Below are 22,653 nucleotides of genomic sequence, written 5' to 3' on the forward strand. Positions count from 1 at the left end.
TTAAGGATTCTTTTGAATTATTTTTATTATTATTAGTATCAAGAATTCATTTTTAAATAAAGTATATATTATATTTTTAAAATTTATTTTCAATTAATCGCGATACTAGGCAGATGTTAAGTTTAGCGTGTATTAGTTACTCAACCAATTTAATAAACTTTTTATATTTCTAGGTATATTGCCCGCCCTCTTTTCATCTTTTAGTAATTACAGTGCACACCAGTTTTTAAAAGTGTAGTAATTAATTTTCTATGAAGTGATAACGGCAAAGGCATCATTATGGTGTGTTTCGACGCCTTAACAAACCATAAATAACTATTTGACACATTCAAGTCAAATTATTAGATTTTTCGGTTTGCAAAGATTACAATGCGTGACAATAAAGAAATTTCCTGAGATGTTATGATAATTTTTAAGTAATTCGAAGACGCTGATTTCGCAAAAAGAACAGAATAGAACTTCACTAACAGCTCTAATTTTTGAGGTATACCAATGTGATAGTTTTTCCTCAAATTACAATAAGAAATTACACATATTTTATTTTATGCCTTCAAAAGTATTTTTATATAATTTTAGAGCGTAGACAAGGTCTCACTGATTTTGTCGTAAGCTCCAACATTGGTCGGCCATCAAGTATACGATCCACTTCTCTTGATATCGCTCCTCGCCAAATGTCTTGATGGATTTTCTTGCCCGACTCTCGATTTTTCATGAGTAGCCTAATTTAGGAGTTATCAAATGTATTAGTTTAAAACTCATACTCCCTTTCTTTTAACTTTAGTATCTCAATCCAACACATTATGGGCGAATGGTGTTGATGTTCTGAGTTGCTCATCATTAACATGGATCAATGGCTTTTAGACCCCAAGACCATTGGGGTCATTGGGTATGATCTGTTGCTTCTAATTCCTGAATTTATTTTGATATTTACCACACAGAAAAAGAAACGTCGTGGTGATTCTAGTTTTTTTTTTCAAATTATAGCATGTTTTTCTTTTAAAACATTAAATTAAACGCACTAATCAATTTTGGCACGAAGAACGCATGATTTACGTTGATTGCCCAATTCGATTTTAAAGTGGTTGAAATACACAGCCGAACTAAATAGTTCGATACTGGTTTTTGGTGTTTGTCGAAAACTTGTTCACCACAGATGTAAAAAAAACTATCTGGATTACGTACACAACATATAAGGTTGTCAAATATCTCCCTTCCGCCTTTTTGTATTATAAACCAAGAGCAAAAAAGCGGAAGGGAGATATTTGACAACCTAATATTATTATTAGAGTTGGGGCGTTATCAAAAACAGCAGATAAAACTCTTAGTTATTCTTTGAACTGCGATAATCATAGCCGAAATGACTAATGGGGTTAGCTCCTCAAAACACAAAAACAAGTGAGAGTTTTTACGCAAAAACGGAAGGCATATTTGAAATCAGCGTACAATTTTAAGTAGATTAAAAAAAAGTAGTTCGAGGACAAAACAAAAGTACTATTTTTAACGCGCAGTGTTACTTATTAAATATTGGTTTTCACATAAATATAGAAACTTTGAATATAGAATATTCATTAATTCTTTAGGATTACAATTAGAATGATTCTTATTTTTCAGATTTCGGGAGAACTATAAAATATATATATATATATAAATATATTGTTAAAATATATAATTTATCAATTTCCCGAAGTTTAAGTTTATGATTTCAAGAAAAAATCCGATATACTAATATCATGTTTTCTTAAGTCATTGTGATAGGTTTGAAAAAAAGTATGTATGTATGACTGTGTGAGAGTATGTGAGTTGCTCGAAAGAAATCGGTTGGGAATTGTGCTGAACAGTTTACTGTAAAAATCGACGTAAACTTTTCTTTGCAATTAATTGTTGAATTTTTTGACAATAGAGATCATGATCCTAAAGAACATACTAAAATATACTAAGCCCACAAGAAGTCATTTTATGTTACAAATAACCAAACTTAAAAAAAAATCTTTCGTCGATGTTTTCCCAAAAAAGCTTAACCTATTTCAAAAACGTAAAAGCCATTCGATGAAACTCGAAAAGCACTCGCGTTGGTCGAGACGATTAGTCGGGCTATTTCTTTAAAATAAGCAGAACAGTGAAAGGAAAATTGTCCGCGTTTTAGTAAAATTTGAACCGATCACACAAACTATTCGAAAAATATCATTTCGAAATCGTGTTGAGTTTTTGGCAGAGATCGGTCGGGTCGTTTTTTCGTAATTGATTGTTAAAATATTTATTTTTTGGGCGATTCTTAGTTCCAAGGCCTAATGACCATACCAAAATATTAGAGGCCTACGAAAAGGGTTATAACTAAAGTTTGGATGCGCTTAAGAAAATAATCCGCGTATGTATTAGGCGCGTGTTTAAACCAAAATTTGTACAAAATTGCATAATCTGCAATACAGACCCTCGGTGTACTCTTGAATTACTCACAAATTAATATATTCTTATCGATAAAGTCGATTATTGACGCATGCCGGGTAGTTCATGCAACTTGCGTTAAGGTAAAATGCGATTCACATCTAGTTATATTATCTATTTGCATTTTGAAGTGTAATTTTAAATATCGTTCTAGAAATTTGAATTATAATTTCTACTCACGTTTCTTTAAATATCCCAATAATAAAATCAAATATTAAAATTATTTTTTCAATAACACGGGAAATATTAGTAATGTGTTGAGAATGATATTCAGAACACAGAAAACTTTAGAAGAACGTGTTCACCCACTCATATCTGAGCTTTTACATCACGGAATGCCTGTTATATTTCTATAGCATTTTTCACTCGTCTTCATTTCAGGAAAAGGTAACTGGGAAACTTTGCAAGCAAACGGAAACAAAGTGAGCATATATTTCGAGACGCTTCTACGGTGAGATGTTCTTGCGTGCGAATGTATTTTTTATTCGTCTTTTTTGTTTTTATTAAGTATTTGCCGAGAACTTGTTCATAGAACATAGAACAGGGAACGCAAACCGCGCAGGCATATGACGGATGTTTCGTGGAATAAAATTGTGTACAACAACATTCATCTGCGTAGAGAAAGTAGTAAAATGACACCAAAATATTAATACTGATTTCAACCTGCTATGTATATATCTGAAACGATACCATTTATATAATTACATTAAATAAGACCTATGACATGACAAGTCAAATTTGATCTAAAATTCGAAAGTTCTCCAAAATCTATTTTTTTAAAGTTTTCAACAAATAGCTTTTTCAAAGATTTTAATTTTTGGTAGGAAAAGTTCCAGAAATTTTCCTCAAGGCACAATGCTAAAAACTAATCAGCACGTCTTCTTATCAATAAGAATCGAATGTCATTTGAATCATTCTAATCGGTTGCTCCGTATTCTGGAAGTCATCGACAAAAAATTATATTCTCACATACATACACACACACACATAAATCCATTTTCTCTATAAGTTATGCCAAAATGTTCAGAAACTTTGAAACGTAATGATATAAAATGTTCATTTTTTATTTTTTGCGACTACTATAACTTACCCTACGGAAAGCTAAAAACAATATATTCTATGCAATTTGCCACAAAAGTCTTACGTGATTCTAATGTTGGCTAGATTAAGATCAATAATAATCAACTTTGACTTGTACATCGACCTGTTAATTCAAACTTAATTGTAGAGTTCAAGTAATAAATTGATTCAATTGAATTTCAATGAAATATTTTTACTTGTGATATTAACTTTTTGGCACGTTGGTCATGTAGGCTTAATTGATTATAAATACCTATTCAAGAATTATACGCCATTGTAAAATCCTAATTTTTTTTTTTAAATTATGAACTTGGACTTGAAGCTAAAAATTGTCATTTATATAGAAACTAAAGTAATTCATTTATATAAAATTAAAGTAATAAAGATTTAAAAAAAATTATTCATCCTGAAATGGGCTTACAAATATGTTGAAATATGTACAAATATGTACAAAACTTGTTGAAAGTAAAATATACCTGTTAAATATTCCATCAAATCATAATTAATAATTTTAATTAAATATTTACGTATAAATACGTGACATCATTCTTCAATACAGAATTAGCAATGTATATTATTCTATATTAGCACATTGGTGAAATTTATACATCGAATAAAATATTTATAGCAGCGCTCTCCGAGAATTGTCATTGTTTATACTATTATGAAAAACAAGATAATTTAAATTTTGTCAATTTTCAGATAAAACAAATATAAACATATTCTCTGAGCTTTGTACAAATTTCTATAGTTTTAGATACCATTTTGCTAACACAATTTTAGGTGTATAGGTAAACCAATTTGGATAGTTGAACAAATAGTCGATATCGAAAACTATTGGATGTTTCCATTTTGGTCAAAAACACGTATTTGACATTCATCATGAAATAACATTTTATGCAATATGGTACTGAAATTTTTTAGGGAAGTATAAAATTTTTTTTGTATTCGGAAACATGCAAATATCACAATGGCTGCATGCCAACCTGAAAGAATAGCTGCGGAACGAACGATTACTCTTGTATATTCTAATGTGTAGAAGAAAAAAAGGATACGTAGTTTTTTATATCTCTACATTTCAAAACCATCTGACAATTTTGGCAAATCTTACTAAAAATAGATGTAGGTGTAATAGCAGATATTTTCTCATCGACCAATAATTTTAAAAAGTTGTTTCTAAAATTGTATATTCTAATGTTAAATTATTGCAATATTAATAAAAAAATTGCATTAAATTTACGCTTACAACTTATTTATTCAAAAAATGTTAGCATAATAATTATAGCGTTTTAGCAAATTAAGTTTAATCTCGTTATTGAGCTGTAATATATCTCAATAGCTAAGATATAAAGCCAAATTGAAAGCACATCCAATTTTTAAAATTGTGCAGTTTTGTAATGTTTTTAGAAGTTTCGACTATCAACTCTATTACCATGCGATGTTTTATCAAGATTTCAGATGAGTAAACACGAGGTTCTACCTGTTAGTAAAAATAAATATGTGTAGTATGTAGAATATCACTACATTTCCAGAAAAATACAATAGATAAATGTATATGTAACAGTAGAAATATATATATATATATATATATATATATATATATATATATATATATATATATATAGACTTTGAATATTGCGCGTCTCACATAAATAACAAAAGTTATGTGTTTTATAAATTTATTTGAAATTTATAAATTTCGCCGAACATCCTATCTTAATATGACTATTACTTCACGGTATTAGAAAGTGCAATATGCTAAAATATATATTGTTAGCATCACACACAACAAACCGCACAAATGAACATGATTTGGTTGAATAATGTTGCTACTATTTCGTAAATTTTTTTTAAAATGAAAATAAGACATTGGATCTGTTTGTTCTCTAACTGACCCATTTTACCCCGTCTGTGGGATAAAAAAGAAAGATGACAGCCTATAGGAAAACAATAAAAAAATGATTTTTTTTACGGAATTTTACTGAACATAGTTCGATAGTTGTTTGTTTGATACGTGTTATGTTTGGACAGTTAGACATTTGGTTTAGACAGTATAATTACTTAAAGTCGAATTGGATCTTTGTGCCCTACCCTATATGTAAATGATGCGTATGCATAGATAATACAATTTAATGCAAAGAAGTAAAGTATTTTAAAATACTTTAAGCAGATAATAAAAAAATGGAAAGTGAAATTGGAGTATGTGGTGTATATGTGAATGTGCGTGTAAACCAAATTTTTAAGCATTTAAGCATTTTAGTTGATGTTTAAGCCTATTAGTTTGCGCTAAAATTTGCAAAGGTATAGAGTTAATGACCTAATCTAAACTAATATCTTGAAACCTTGAGGCGTTAAGGCAAAGTGCCACTTAAACCTAGTTTATTTACATAAATGGCGATCGGTTATGTACAGCAAATTTTCTTATTTAATTTAATACATATACGCTGATTATAAGAAACATTTGTAACTTTCTATAAAATTTTGAGAGAGTTCAAATAATTAGTTTATTAATTCAAAATGGTTTGTATAAACTATGAAATTCATTGATTTTTCATACAAGCCGTCGGGTGTCGAAGTTCGAACTGCAGCAATACTCGTTGACTACTACTTTAATCTGTTTAGCTGTAATGCACACATTTTTCATAGATTCGATGGTGGGTATTATTCAATAAGATCGAAATACTTTCCTTGAAGTGACGAATTCAATCTTTTAATAACTCGATTATATATCCAAATACCTCATTGTCTATATATTGATATATACGGGAACGAATAGCTATGCCAGGATTACCCTTGGCCATACTAATGCACCGATATCAGTCATTGTTCCCCGTCGACGGATAATGGTCGAACGCATCTAGTCACGAGACGATACAAAGACTCGCGCGGTGAATGATTCCTCCTCGGGCTGTCGATGACAGTATGAAAAATTAAAGGTAATCTTTCAAGGCGCTTCGAGAGATTACAATTGAGCTGTTGTATTATATGTGGATGGATTGTATTATGCTTTTGTTGTTTAACTCAATAGTAATATAAGTCTTTTAATTCATATTTATTTGTAAATATTTATATTTATTTTAATGCATTCGATACAGTATTATGATCACAAGAAACACTAAGTTATGGTCATAGAGGGTAGTATAGAGCAAAGCTTGAAGTTCTGTGAGTGAAAACGTCCAACAACAATATTTCAAAAATAAATAAAATATACATTTTTTTAATGATACTACTTTGAAATATTTTGTTCTTACGACGTCTTTATCAGTATATTATAAATATTTCTTTTTGTTGATAGTTTGTTTTATATATATACACACACACACACATATTATATATATATATATATATATATATATATATATATATATATATATATAAGGAACCATTATTACATATACAATATGTTTACAATGTGTGTTTGTTACCCGAGGGCATTATACTCCTACTATTATTATATAACTTTATCAGTATACATTTTTTTATTAGCTATCAACATAGATAATATTTGTCAAAAAAAAATCGGAAAAGTCTACAACTTCTCAAAAAAGACCACATTTCAATCATTGTTAAAGAAGTATGCATAACATTGCTGCTAAGGATCGATCAGACAATAATCTGACATGACATATTTGCCATACCAAACCATTTCTGGTGTATATTTGGCGTAGGGCTTATATGATAATATTGGTGTGATGCCTACATTTCTGGTAAAAAATTTCAGTGAGCTTTTTAATTTGTTCGAGTATCGTCGGTACGTCACACAGTTTATGTATATATTTTGTAGGGTAATAGTGTCTCGTGAGTAGGTCCCTTGATTTGATGAGTACTAGTTGTAATGCTTTGTATTGTACTGTCTGTAGTCTCTTTGTGTTCGCGTTCCATGCTGGAACGGCATATAACAGTATTGGTCTTTTTAGTGTTAAGTATAGTGTCCGCTTGTCCTTCACGCTTAGTGGGTTGTTGTAGTTCAAAAGAGGTTTCAGTAATTTTATCATCCCGTAAGTCTGTCCGATTTTCATATTGGTATGTTTTCGAAAGCTGAGTCTATGGTCCAAGGTCATACCAAGGTATTTGACATCCTTGTACCATTCAACTTCATCGCCCATTTCTTTTAATTTTTCCAAGTCAGTCAGTGTAATGAAAGTACGTTTTTACGTCTTTATAAAGAAGAAAGCTTCTGTCTTCTTTGGATTGAAATTGATTTCACACTTGTTGGTGTAGTCTGTCACTGTATCTATGTGTCTCAGTATTTTTTTGATCAGTAGTCTGGGTGATCTTGATGATTTAAATAAAGTAGTGCCGTCGGTGAAGTTAGTAGTGTTATATTGGTATCGGTGGGAATGTCATGGATGTAGACGTTAAACAGTGACAGCCCTATAATTGACCCTTGAGGGTCGAGGGTGTGTTGTCCATTTGTAAGGTAAAATTGCGTTCTGTAAGAGGTCGTTGACAGTTTTTTTTTGGTTTTGAGCTTTTATTTAGTTTATAATACCAGAATATAATGATAATTGTAAGTTCTTTAAATTTTCATAAGATGCATTGCTATTTTTAAGTTACATTCAACCTTTTTTGTATAACCTCTGTAAAAGCTTACATGTGGATATGATAAAATAGATCAGCTGAAATTTTACACTGCTAGGTGTAATGAATAATATAATAGTAAATAAAAAAAAAGTTTAAAAAAGCAAAGCAAGAGAAATTACCAGTTATACGAACTCAGATGATGACATTTCAGACGTAATATAAGACCAAGGTTATATACAGTGTGATCGTTGTTGAAAAAATGTTTCTATGAATTTTGAATTTCGAATAGCTTAAACAAAGTAGCTATTATTTTGTAAAATAAGACATTGGATCTGTTTGCACCTTGCGCGGTTCCTTCTTACACCGTCTATGGCATAGGTGGGGAACCTGCGGCCTCCGGGAGGTTTTTGTGCGGCCCCTTGCCGTCTAGTACAAAATAGCAGAGTTACTTTCAAACAACTATTGTACAAAAATCCCACCAAAAACAGTCATATTGTAACATGACATCAGATTAACTAGCCTGAAAAACAGACTCTTAGGCAGATACGAAATAGAGATGTAATATATTATATTAATATTATTTAATAGAAGCAATATTTTCAATTTCGCAAGACATCGCCTATTATATGATACAAAAAGTATTATAAAAAAAATTAACAATGTATAGACAAAACGGAGAACTGATTAAATTTGTAGGAGGCAGGTCTAGCGGTTTCGATGGTCAATAAAAAATTTGAAAAAAAACATTTGGCGGTCAAAAGTGATCATTAAACATATGCACATCAAATTATCATAAAATTTAATAATAAGTATAAATTTTGTTTACATTTTACTATGGGTTCTGTATCATTATTTATTCTGCGGGGCGTTGTTCTGCGGGGCGACGCTTACGCGCTTCTTTATTTTGTCTCTACGCAGCTAAAGCAGGGCGATCGCTTTACAAAAAGTTCTTTTTTTTATTTTAATTTTTTGTACGGGAAGTTCCAGCAATTTGCCTTAAGGCACGATGCCAAGCACCACTATTTATAGTATGTAATGCGTAATAAATTTTCTGCAATTAAATAGCAATTTTAATTTAAAAAAAATGATATATAAAAACTGTTTTACCTAAAATATCAGGGATGGGGCGGCATTTTTGTCAGTGCCCCAGGGCGCCAAACTTCTAAATCCGCCCCTGCTTATTTATATGCACATAATAAATAGAATTTATTTATATTTAAATCTTGAAATATAAATATAGAGTAAGGTTTTTGAAATGAGAACAACTTAAATGCAAAATATAAAGTAACAATACATTTTGTGCATAATAAATACATATTTTAATTAAAATATTTCTTTCACGTGCATTATTATGAGTTTCTACATTATCAAATAATACGCTTATTTTTATGGGTAAACATTATCATTCTCTAAATGGATTAGGTACATCATTTATTAATAATATTTTTTAAATTATATTTTTAAATGTCTGTCAATAGTGTCTAGTCTAGGTATATTTCTTTTGGCAAGAGGTAACGTTGAGTTTAATGCATTAATCCTATTTTTTGTTATAACAACTATTGTCCTTAATGACAAAAGGAATATTCATACCGAAAGTTTACAAATTTAATCTGGCTTTTCCAAAGCTCGAAATTCCCTAAATTAACCGTTAACATCTTAGTTTGCAAAATAAAAATCTATCAGCGAGTTCAATGGTATAAGAAAAATATATAATTTCTTATTTCAAATAATTATGTAACAATAAGAAAATGAAAATCAATTTTAAATCAAAACACTTTAATATTATTTTTATATAAAAAATGAATGTTTAAATGAAATTAAAATGAACTAAAATATTTATAATTCATTTGAAATTTAATTTATAAAATATTTAAAATTTTTAAGTATTTTATTTACTTTTTTCTATATAATGCAATAAATTGTTAAAACTATAAAAAAATATAATACTTTCACAAAAGTCACTTTTTTAGGTCAATCAGCTTATGCGGCCTCTTTTATTGCTGCCTAATTTAAGTGCGGCCTCTAACGGCAAAAAGGTTCCCCACCTCTGGTCTATGGGGATTATCACAAATTCAACAGCCATTGGAATAAACTCGATAAGGAGAAGCCGCCTTGGAATAAGCAAAAATGTTAAATGATTAAATAATATCAAAGACTACGTACATGATATATGTAATAGTGCCAGTATTGTCTTACTTAAAATTTCACAAAACAATGTATCAAGTTTCTTAAAAAAAACGTTGCGACGTTTTCAATGAAATTCAATGTGGCGATAATGTTCATACACCAGACTAAATAGTCCTACAAAAGTTGTTTGAGTTATATAAGTTAATTAAAATTTGGAATAATTTAAGGACATACAAGCACGTGCCTGTGCATTATAAATAATATAATCACAGATAATTTAAATGTGAGATTTATCAATTGATAATCGCAATATTTAGATTTATGAGAAAACAAAAATTTTAATAGCTAAATAAATAGTTGAAAATTTTATGTAAATATCTAAATCTTAATTTCGGTTAACAAAGTCAATTATTACACATTTCGGGAAGTTGATGCAACTTGTCTTAAGGCATAATTTCACTTTCAACTAGTTATATATTTCAACTCGTTTAAAGTATATATTATACTTATCTAAAAATTCAATGATAAACAACTATTTCATTCATTTTGCAATTAATTTTGAAATGCAACACAAGTTCAACAAATTAGCGTGGCCAAATACGCGCGCAGCATCACTGCCGGTGTCAGAATATTAATCAATTGAAGTATTCCAAAATTATGGTTATCTCAACTCACAATAAATATAACGAATATCTAGAAAATGCTAATGAAGTAATAAATTATGATATAAATCATTTAAATTGATTTCAACCCATAATTTTATTACACAATGGTGAATTGAATAGAATATTTAATATGATATAATTAATCATTGTTCATTCATATTTGCATATTTGCTGTTGTCAATGTTAGACAAATTTCAGTGAAACAAACATATGCCGGAAGATACAACTTTAATCGACAATTTAACGAATTTCAACTCGAACAGTAATCATTTACTTTACCTAGATTCATCCAGTATAAATAAATTTAGGGAAAATATTGAATACATAGTTAATTTTGATAGATATGATCATACTATTAATGGACTGATAACTAAGTACATAATTTATTAACTATTTATTGATCCAGTGGTATAATCACTGAAGCAATTGTATTTAAATAATCGATAAATTGAGTATTTTGATAATATTTTCATGGAGTCGTTAAGAGTTTTATATTGTTTTAATTATTAAAGTATATGCAATAACTGTAAAAATTGTATACTTCAATTTGCGTGAAAATAAACAACCAGTCAGAACAAAATACATAATAGAAAACAAAACATGGTGAATTTTCTTCAACTAAAAAATTATCTCTAAAGTATGTAGAGCTTTTCTGACAAGTATTGGCAAAAGATACAAATATATATTTTAAATATTTTATTAATTAAATAAAAGTTTCTAGCTTATTTCACCGAAAAAATTAAAACAAATAATAAAGAAATATTCTTATTTTTGATAAATATATATTAAAATACAATTACCACACAATTTACAGTATAAAAAACATATGTGACAACACAAATCAATATTTTCATTGAACTATTTTATTTATATAAGTAAAAAAATTTAATATATCTTATCGGCCATAAAATTTAACGAAAATTAGTGGATTTCCTGTACAACAATTAAACATTCAAGTAATGAAAATAATGAATAACACAGGTCCACAATACATCCAATAACATAGGTATTGAGTATGCGACAGGTTTTCTAATGCTTTTACTGTTGGGCACGAATTTAAAGTCAAAATTGGGGGTCAAATTGTAAAAAATTGAAAACAAAAATTTACGATCTAGGAATTCTTCTCCACTGTAATTAACATCTAATAATTTCTGTCATTTCCTGGACCTTTTTACTTAAAATGACTACTGAGTTTCGATTGAATGATTTATTGAGTTTTTTTTGTATAATTTAGATGTAATTTGCAAACATATTTACTCACCATTACCCTTGGATGATCTGCAAACATACTTGCAAATAAGTATCTTAAAATAAGTTTAAAGTTCACTGCTGTGATCTACAAAAAAAAAAACTTATTAGGTTATTTTAGTGAAAACTCCATAGTCATTTTTTAAGGGGTATATAAGCCTAATCGGCCGAAAAAAGGTCATTTTTTTAGTCTTTTTTCTGTGAAAACTATAATAAAATCTATCGATACAAAAATTTTTACACATATAAAGGCATATGTTAATTATATTTTAAAAATAAATACAGGTAAAAATATTTATTAAAAAAAATTACAGCAGATCTGCACTTCTTGAAAAACACGCTTTGCGGTGACTACTCTATCCCTGAAGTAAATCATCCGAAATTAAGAAAAACAAAAAGATTTCATTAAAGAAATGATAAATCTCATAATTAATCGAAGCAATAAGCAAAATAATAATTTGACAAAAAGGCGGTTTCTTAAAAAAAAACGGTTTTTCGCCGAAATTTTGACCTTAAATTGTTCATAAAAACTAAAATATTTATCGGATAGGAAAATTTTTTGATTAATCACTAAAAAATATATTCAAGAAGATTATTTTAAAATTTGAGGCTAATTGGAGCAGCCGTTTTCGAGTTATGTTGGTCACCAATTTTAAAAACACCATTTTGAGAAAAACGCGTTTGAAGTTTGGAAAGCAAATTACATGAGATACATTTTTTCATCTTCCATTGAGTCATTTATTCCAGGGCTACACAAGAGACCCTCCACCGATTTGAAAACTTCTAATAACTCGAGCTGATGTCTGCGAGCCATTCTTTCATCTCGGTTGCTCTCTAGCGCTTACCTTCTTTTTCGGGATTTGAATGCGCATTGAGCCCAAATTGTAATTTATATTAATTTCATATATTCCAATAGTGATTCTATTCCTCTCCTAAATATGCCGGTGGTTATGTATGCAGCGTTTTTCACAGTTTTCAAACCGGCCGGAAAGAAATTCACATTTCACAAAATTTAGAATGCAATACTAAACAGTCTAATCACATGTAACATTGTTTTCCTATTATTTTTTAATTTTTTTCGCCGTATCACTAACTACTTTCTTCCGTTTCATCCGTATTTTCCTTTTCAAATTTGCGTGTAACTTCGAAAATATTCACCAGAATAATATGAAATTGGTGTGTTCTTAAATATAGGTATATTGAGAGAATAAAAAAAAATCAATTTATAGAAAATCGTAAGTGTATATAACCCCTTAATATAAAAGGGTCAGGGAACGACAGAAATTGTAAGACAGAAGAAATACTAAATGGAGATTCTGTCTTTTTTTTTAATTTTTCTCGATTTGATCCTATTTGATCCCCAATTTTGATATCACATTTTTGTTCATCGGTAAAAACTACATCAGAAAACATATGCCATACACCCAATGCAGAAAACTGTTTTTGTGAACCCTGTGTAATCAATGATCATTGATTAACGACAACTGTTTCAAATATTTTTAAATAATTATTATAAATATTGTAAAATTCAGCATTCATATTTTGTAGTATGAATATATATATATATATATATATATATATATATAAATTATTTATAATGTAAATCTTATATATCTTATATATAAAATTCTGTAATGATGTATGTAAATATACTACTCCTAAACGATCATTCGGATTTTGATAAACCTTTCTGAACTTTTTTTTAGAATGTATGTGATTGTAAATATATAGTAATATTGTAGAAATAAATGGAAAAAAATGTAAACATAGAAAATATTTGAAACATTATTTGGCATTCAAAACAAATGAAAGCTGTCATCTGCCAAAAATTTCAATTTACTTATGATCATAGACAATAGTAGAATATGTATAATAAATTTATGATTATAAATAAGAAATTGAAATGTCTACATTATTATTGCCAAAAAGCAGCGGAGATGGTCCAGAAATTAAAATAGTATAATATATACATAAAAATAGATACAGTATATGTATGGCAGATTGAATGATATACATATGAACAGGATTTGACAAATTAACTCACTTAAAATATGAAATTAAGTAATAATCAGGGCCAGTCCTACCTTGAATGCGACGTATGCGAAAAACACAACACAAGATTCGTATATGAAATTTGCTGATACTATATAATATTTTTTTCAGATTTTTTTTACACCGTTTAAAAAACTTAAATTTCCAATATTGTGTGAATATTGATCATTTTAGTTAAAGCAGTTATATATTTAACATCGCTAATATTGTAAAATGTATATGCATTTTGGTTTGACGAGTAATTTAAAAAACAATAATTATTATTTTTAGGTAAATGGTAAATTTTATTATAGAATATTAAAAAATTATAATAGACGTGCGTACAGGACAACGTATATATATATATATATATATATATATATATATATATATATACATGTATATATATATATATATATATATATATATATATATATATTATATACATTATTTTAGCGAGAGCGAGTTGGCTAAAATACTAATAATCTAACATAACAAATCTGTATAAATAGTTAACGTAAAAAACAAAATTTCAATTTCCAGGACTGCTGCGCCTGCAACAGATCTACCAGGGCCTCCGTCCGGGCAACCAATCGTTCCAAGTGGAACTAGTTAAACGTGTCGGCAACGTGTCTGATGCAATGGACTACCTGCGCACCATCGAGGACATCAGCCGGTGGAGCCACAAATACGTGGTGCTCGATTGTCCCACGGACATGGCCAAAGAGATAGTAGTCAGTCACGTGCGCGACATCGCTCTAGGAAAAAGGACGTACCACTATCTGCTGAGCGGACTGGTGAGTAGTTTTATGGAGATGCTCGTAAAAGCACGGAAACTTGACACCGGAGATACTTTTTGTTACTTCTTCTATGTATTAACACAGACACGAGTGTAGAAAGATTTTAATATTAAACTATACATAAACTTTATATATAGACATACGTTTTGACTTTTAATTTCTGAAGAGAAAAGTGACTACTATTTCACTAAATTTAGGACGATTTGTATAAAATTCTAAGTGTTAATTAGTAAAGTTAAAATTATAAAAGTAAGGTGCATAGTACCTTATTGTTAAAATTAACTTTATAACTACCTAAAAAAGAAGGCGTAATAAGTGTAATTTTTTCTTATGGCAAGTTGTAAAACTTTCACAATATGTGTGACTCAACCAATAAGAAGTGAGACTGACACAGCCTATTATTCCAAACTCTAATTTTATTACTTTAATCTTTTTTTCAAACTTCTAACAAATATTCTAAAATATTTTTTTAAAACTATGGTCCTGCATTAATATTCTTTAAAAACGCAAAAAAAAACAATTAATTGCAGATGAAATAAGCCAATGATTATGAAAAGTTAATCAACTCGATTTCCAATTAAAGGCCTTCTACCGCCTCTTGAATTTGCAAAATCCTTTCAGGATTTTTTGTAAAAGCGTAAATGAAACTATGTTCAGATTTCTTGAAGTTCTAAAAGGCGACTAAGCAATTCGACTCGCAAAATTAATTAACAATCAATGTTCGAAAATCCATACCAAAAAGTAGTTTCTTTCGTTGTTAGTTTTTTGGTCTGTTTAAATTTGATTACGAGACCTCAATATAATTTTTAAGTTAACGTTATTTAATTGTTTTGAAAAATGTGATAGTAATTTTAAGTTACATCTAACCGTTTTTTATTCAAATAACCTCTATAGAAGCTTACACGTGGGTGGGGTGAAAAAGACCATCTGAACATTTACCCTGGCAAAGGTGCAAACATTAAAAACTAGTAAATTACAATGTGAATTGACTTAAAAAAGTAATTTTACAAGAAATAAGTTAAATAGTTATTTCAACTCTGCTGATTACTAGTTCTGACAAAATACCAGATCAAAGTTATATACCTTGTAATTTATATTTTGCATTGGTTGAATGATGTATTATTTCTAGAAATCTCTTTAAAATTAAAAATATTACTTTGGGTCCGTTTTGCTCTGACTGTCGCATTTTAGCCCGCCTATAGGGTAAAATAACCGGGTAACAAACTTATGAAAAACAGCAAAATAATCATATTTCTACAATAGTGAATTAGCTGCAAGTTCTGCTGAACATAGTCAGATAGTTTTTTGATATGCGTTAATTGTTGTGATATAATTTGGTTTTCACAATATAATTGCTCACAGTCAAATTAGACTTTTGTGCTCCGCCATACCCTAATTATCATACAGAAATCAAGTTTTTTTAATAACAGAAAATAAATACAATCTACACAGTGGCTGCTAAAACACAATAATGAAAGGATGAAATTGATACAGATGGATCAGTGGAAATTCGTTGTGAAGTTTATTCACTATATAATATTAGACCACAAAAGTAGCTTATCAAAAATAAGCGCAAATAAATATATACCAAAGGTCACAAAATCGTATCGCATTTTTCTGTAACCTTCTGACTTATACCTATACACGGTCCAATGGATTCTACTTGTGCCATTTAGCGAGATGTCCTTCTTCATGTTACTCATCTTGATTCTATAACACTTACATAAGCAGGATGAGGCACTTGTGTAAAATATTTTTATTATTAGAACTCGCTCGTCCTCAGGGATGTTCAAAATCCGTGACGTGACGTGACGTGGTTGCATATATGGCATTTTTTCCCTAAACGCGCGTGTCGCCGCATAGATAAAGGAATTGGACTGCATAAGAAATGCGATATAATATATAAGAATACTATCAGAAGTACATAATATTTTAACGAAAAACGAAAAAACAAACAAAAGCATTCAATATTAAATCGAAAAAAATGGAAACAGGGTTGCATACATATTAGTAATAATTTAAGAGCGGTGTTGTAAAAATATGGAACTAAGAGAAGATGGTAAAAGTATCTGAATCCGTATACTATACATATACATATATATATATATATATATATATATATATATATATATATAATAGGGTGGCCCTCAACAAGGACATTTACGAATTTCTTTGCTTCAAAGGGCGCCAATACTTCCAAATGAATAAAAAATGAATCTCTAATAATATTAGCTCTTAATATAAACATTTAGATAGCGCGCACGCCAATTGAAAGTTTCTTATATTTGTTATTAACATACGTCATTAAGTAAATTTTTGCGCCTCAGTATAGTATTTGTGAACTCAGATATTATGACACATAAGAATATTTATGAACCACTTAACCTCTAATTAAATCCTATTCATCATGGAATCAAGATTAATTTTGCAGCAAAATATTAATTTAATTGATATGTTTAATTGAAACTCAAATTATTATCTGGATTCCATGATGAATAAATATTATAGAACAGCCCACATGGATTTAATCAGAGGTTAAGTGGTTTATAAATATTCTTATGTGTCATAATATTTGAGTTCACGAATACTATACAGATGGCGCAAGAATTCACTTAACTTCAATAATATGTTTCAAAGTCGAAATAACCGATTTCAATATTATTGATTTCTTAAAATTTTTAATTGTAAACTGACCCCTCAGTATAAAAAAATTCGAAATATAAAAAAAATCAAAATTCTCAAAATCTGTTTTTCTGAAGTTTTCAAAAAATTTTAAAGACTTTTTAAAAAATTTAATTTTCATACGGGAATTTCCAGCAATTTGCCTTAAGGCACGATGTCATTCACCACTAGTTTTTGTTGATGGTGCAATGCCTGATAATGGATATTTTTACTTGTAAACTTATAACTATCTATATTTTCAAGTGAAAACTGATATCACTACTGCTTGACATCAGACTGCCCAAAATCCCATAGCTATAACCCTAATGCACTGGTAAACTCGAAATAATAATGTATTATGAATGATATAATAATAAACAAATATGTTATTTATGAATTATATATTATATTACATAAAAATAAACTTATTCAAAGTAATATAGCAAGAGGCACATATAGGTATTAATAAATCCGCATTTTTTTTAATAAATAATATGTACTTACTGATACGCCAAATCGACAAAGTTTTACTTTATAAAAACACTTCATGAATGTACTTTTCAGAATACTTTTTTACATTTTTTTAAGCTAAATTATTTCAACGAATCCCAAATTAATATGAATTAAAATATTTTAATCTAACTAATATGTATTTTTTATCAATTCCATTTTTGTTTATTTTCATTTTTTATTATTTACGTTTATATCATAATTTGTAAATATTAAAATTCAAAATATAGAAAAAGTGTAAAATAAGACTACAAGTATAATATTTATATTACATGAAAAATTTCTGTTAAAGAAAAAATGAGATTGATGTTAATATATTGGTTTTATTATTACAAGCAAAGTAAATATTTTCCCGCTGAGACGATAGCATATTTTAGTGCCATAGTAGAAAACTGCTATAAAAATATATCATAGAAAAAGCGTAAAATATCTTATGTTTTTATCTGCCCAAGTAAATATAGATGTGTAAGCACATCACGAAAAAATGAATCGATATTACAACAATATCGTATCTATATTGTAGTTTCATTTCGTGCTTATTTTCTTTTGAAGATAAACTAGATATAAACATGTGAGCTCTTTGAATTTATAGCACGAGATATTTAGACGGAAATACAGTCAAAGTGGTCGTACGGAATTCGTTTGACCAACAAATCAATATAACTGTTTGATGTTATAAAATATTTTATTGAATTTTAAAGTTATACTCACATGTATCTTTATATATACATAAAGATATTTAAAAAATATTCCATAATGTGATAAAAATCATTTTCTTAAATGGTTAAATATATTAAAATAATTTTGTTGTTAATGACATAAAAAATCGTGTTATAAGGATTATTATTTTTAAACAATGCATTTAAGAAATTGGTAATGATAGATAATCACATTAGCTAAAAAATGATTATACAATTTTCAAAGAATAACGTTTAAAATAAGTATTTATTTACAAACAAACCATAATCCAAAAAAAAAATTATTTCACGCTCTTATCATGCTTACTTAATTAGATAATATATATATATATATATATATATATATAAATTTTCAATGAATTTGAAGATTTAAAGAATTTACGGAACTGTAGAAAATGGATTTTTTAACAGTTGAAAAATATTTGATTTATAAGTTAGTTTTTATATACTATTTTTAAAACGTTTCAAAATAAATAGGGTAGTGCGGGGTTTAAAGGTCCGCGGGTAAAAAGGTTTACCACCGATATCTCAAAATGAATTGAAGTTAAGAATTTTTTAAGAACAATATTTGAAAGTAGGAGGAAAAAAAATGTATAATCAGCCATCACCTTGATTCTTATAAATGTTTAAAAATGTTTAAAATCCTAATCAAAAATTCTTTAATTTGTTATTTTTTTTCGTTGTGAGCACACTGTTGTTTAGTTCACGAAAACCTTAATATAATTTTTAAGTATATATTATTTAATTGTTTTATAAGATGTATTGTTAATTTAAAGTTAGATCCAACAGTTTTTTTCATATAATTTCTTTTGAAGTTTATACATATATGGGTAAGAAGGACCAACAAAACTTTTACCTTGTAAAAGGTATAAACATAAAAAATAGTAAATGTAAATTAAGTTACCAAAATGAAGATATAAGTTATATTGTTATTCTAACTATGCTGATGATCATTTATGTCAAAATACTAAATCATAGTTATAAACAGGGTTATGTTTGTGAAAAAAGTACCCATATTTGTATTTTGCTTTGGTTTGCTATGTAGCTATCATTTTGTAAAATCCCTCTAAAATTAAAAATAAAACATTGGATCTGTTAGCTTCCTGACTGTCCCGTTTTGCCCCGTCTATGGGGTAAAACGGAGCAGGTGACATTTTTTTGAAAATCGCCAAAAACACATTTCTACAATTATGAATTAGCTGGGAGTTTTACTGAACATAGTCAGGTATTGTTTGTTTGATATTTGTTGTTTGTTTTGATATAACTGGTTGGGCTTTCATAATTTAATTGCTCAAAGTCAAGTCGGAACTTTGTGCCCCGCCCTCGCTATTGATGATATGGAAAGTGAACATATTAAAAATTCTATAAAACTTTTTCAACAAAATATATAAATGATTTGAAATAATTATTAAGTTCCGTTTCTGAACATTTTGGCACGCCTTATTTAAATATTTGATCAAGTTTTTAAAAATGAGTACTAATTATGTTAGAATTTTGTTGGATTCCGTTTAAAAATTCATATATTTAAAATGCGTTATTCTAATCGTAAGAAATATATCTTCAGATGGATTCATTCGACACCTCTTGCTACTGTAATTTTATGAATAATGAAATTTATAGTGATAATAATTATCTATAATATTTGAAAATGCTTAAAACAATTTTTATTAATAATTGATCAATATTTATTGTTATTGATTTTTTTTCGAATATTTAATTCCAGTACGAGAAGTTCCAGCAATTTGCCTTAAGGCACGATTCCACATACACCATTAGTTAAAATTAAAATTAACTTGACTTTGGTTTGTATACTCTCCGCGGTGACTTTAAAACGCCTTTTCAAGTACTATTAGATTGCTAATACTCATCGAATGTATTTTTTTAAAATCTAAGTCGGTCCAGATATCTCAAAAACGTAAATGTGATAATATTAATTAGTAAAATAACGAGTAAAGATTATGTGCTACATGTAACTATATTATATGGTAAATATAAGGTTATTTTTTTGGCAAAATATTACCCGACCGATTACTTATTATAGCAAAAAAATAAGACCAATAAAAAATTTAGATAATAAACAAATACTACTTACGAAATGCATAAATTTAATCCTGATTATAGCTGACACTAGTGATTAATCTTTGAAACGGCGGTGTCTATTCGGAATGAATTACAACTAGTGCTACATAAAGCGACAGGTTGATTTAATTAACTATTCTAAGTGCATAATATCATATTTCATGTAAATATTATCATCGTGCTCACTTGTATAATTATAATTTACATTTCAACGTCTTGCAGTGTTTACGGAACAGATTAAACATTGGAATTGACGTATAAAAATTATATGCACTTCAGCTTATGTGCATTCGCTGCAAATGTGCAGAATGAGCGCAGCTGATGCGGAGCTATTTGAATAGGCGAGCAGTAAAACCACTTTACGTCGTCCATAGCGTTTAAAATGAATTTCTTTTCACTTCTTAAGCCGGAAAATTTATTCAAACTGTACTTCATATGCACAACTAAAGGATCTACTACAGTTGCTTAGTGAAAACCGATTTGATTTTGTCGACAGAGAACTGCATGCACTTATACAGCGCGAGCAGTTCATTGAGAATTTATTCGATAATATTTTTTTTTATCGTAATGTCGTTTGTGTTAATATGATTTCGTTATAATCACGAGTAGAAAAATATATTCTGAAGATTCGTATTGATTGAATTAAAAATTTATAAGCAGACTGGATTTCGTGGTTTACTTATATTATTCCATCTGAAGAAAGAGTTTGTGATCAACTATATGAAGCCAAAATCTTTTAAAAAAATACATTCTGTGTAGATAATGTTAAAGAACCAGATATAATTAGATATTGGCTACATCAGACTCAGACATAAAAATATGATGAATTTTAGATTTAGATTTTGTTTATTTGAATGAAATAATACTGAAATAATATATAATATATAATAAATTATATAATATATAATATATAATAAATACTGAAATAATATGTAATAAAGTTCTGTTAATATTACTAGTTTGAATGTTGGAATATTACTTACGTAAAATTTGAAATATTACTAGTTTACATAAATTTGACAATTTTATATTATTTTCTGATTGGTCCATTCTTTGGGCATAAGTGACTCCCATTACATTATCAATCAATTAACTGTTGACCTGTGTGATTTGGTTGAATCGAGTTCAAGAAAATACAATTTCTTGAAATGAAGGATCTTGTATGAAAGGTATTAAAATATATTTATATGATTTGCTTGGTTGGTTTACTTATAATTTGTTTTACAAATTACAGGTCAAGCAATTTGCTCTAAAATCAAAATTTGAGAATATCGTACTTATTTTTACCCTCTATGGGCTCGCGTAATTATCAGGTCACATTCCATGTTTGATATTTTACTAAATAATTATGACATTTTTCGTGAGATGACGCAAAAATATTAATCCTGTAACGTTGTTAACTCAACCAAGATCAATATTTATGACTTTTGTTAAACTTTTCAACCTGAAATAATATTTCCATACACAGAAGTGCAAACACTATATAGGCCGCTGTGATTTAAGTCGCATAATCCATTGATACCAAAAAATTTCTTTAAACAGTATTTTATATTTTTTATTTGCGCTTATAGACTTATAAATAATTCGTTGATTAATTTGTTAATTAATTTGTTTGATTGTACAAGAAGAATTTGGCTCATATAGGGTTAAAATAGAAATCTACTATCATTGTAGATTCAGCACAAAAATATATAATTGAAAAATGATCCGATAATCGGGTTAGTGATATGGTCTTTTGAAATGTTTGGTTAAATTGTTAAAATTCTTAAAATAAAATTGAATAATAAA

The 22,653-nt window shown here is 28.3% G+C and overlaps 2 protein-coding genes across 4 annotated transcripts in view; one reads left to right on the forward strand and one right to left on the reverse strand.

Moving 5' to 3' along the window:
- The window catches only part of LOC113378429, a 295,400-nt gene that overhangs the window by 233,658 nt on the left and 39,089 nt on the right, over positions 1-22,653 (reverse strand). The window contains exons 3-4 of one of the 3 annotated variants that reach the window (XR_003367184.1): positions 12,100-12,174; positions 10,032-10,157 (exon numbers count right to left, since the gene is read on the reverse strand). The exons of the other annotated variants lie outside the window; for them this stretch is intronic. The gene's annotated coding sequence lies outside the window, so the exon portion shown is untranslated. Of the gene's footprint in view, positions 1-10,031; positions 10,158-12,099; positions 12,175-22,653 lie in introns of those variants that run through there. 3 annotated transcript variants of the gene reach the window in all.
- The window catches only part of LOC113378426 (glutamate receptor 1-like), a 263,910-nt gene that overhangs the window by 103,589 nt on the left and 137,668 nt on the right, over positions 1-22,653 (forward strand). The window contains exon 4 of the mRNA XM_026618953.1: positions 14,661-14,914. Within this exon, the coding sequence (XP_026474738.1) occupies positions 14,661-14,914 (254 nt within the window). The remainder of the gene's footprint in view (positions 1-14,660; positions 14,915-22,653) is intronic.

Source organism: Ctenocephalides felis, unplaced genomic scaffold (genome assembly GCF_003426905.1).
Source record: "Ctenocephalides felis isolate EL2017-DRISC unplaced genomic scaffold, ASM342690v1 CF-g0.4_SCAFFOLD_01886, whole genome shotgun sequence".
Lineage (NCBI taxonomy): Eukaryota > Metazoa > Arthropoda > Insecta > Siphonaptera > Pulicidae > Ctenocephalides > Ctenocephalides felis.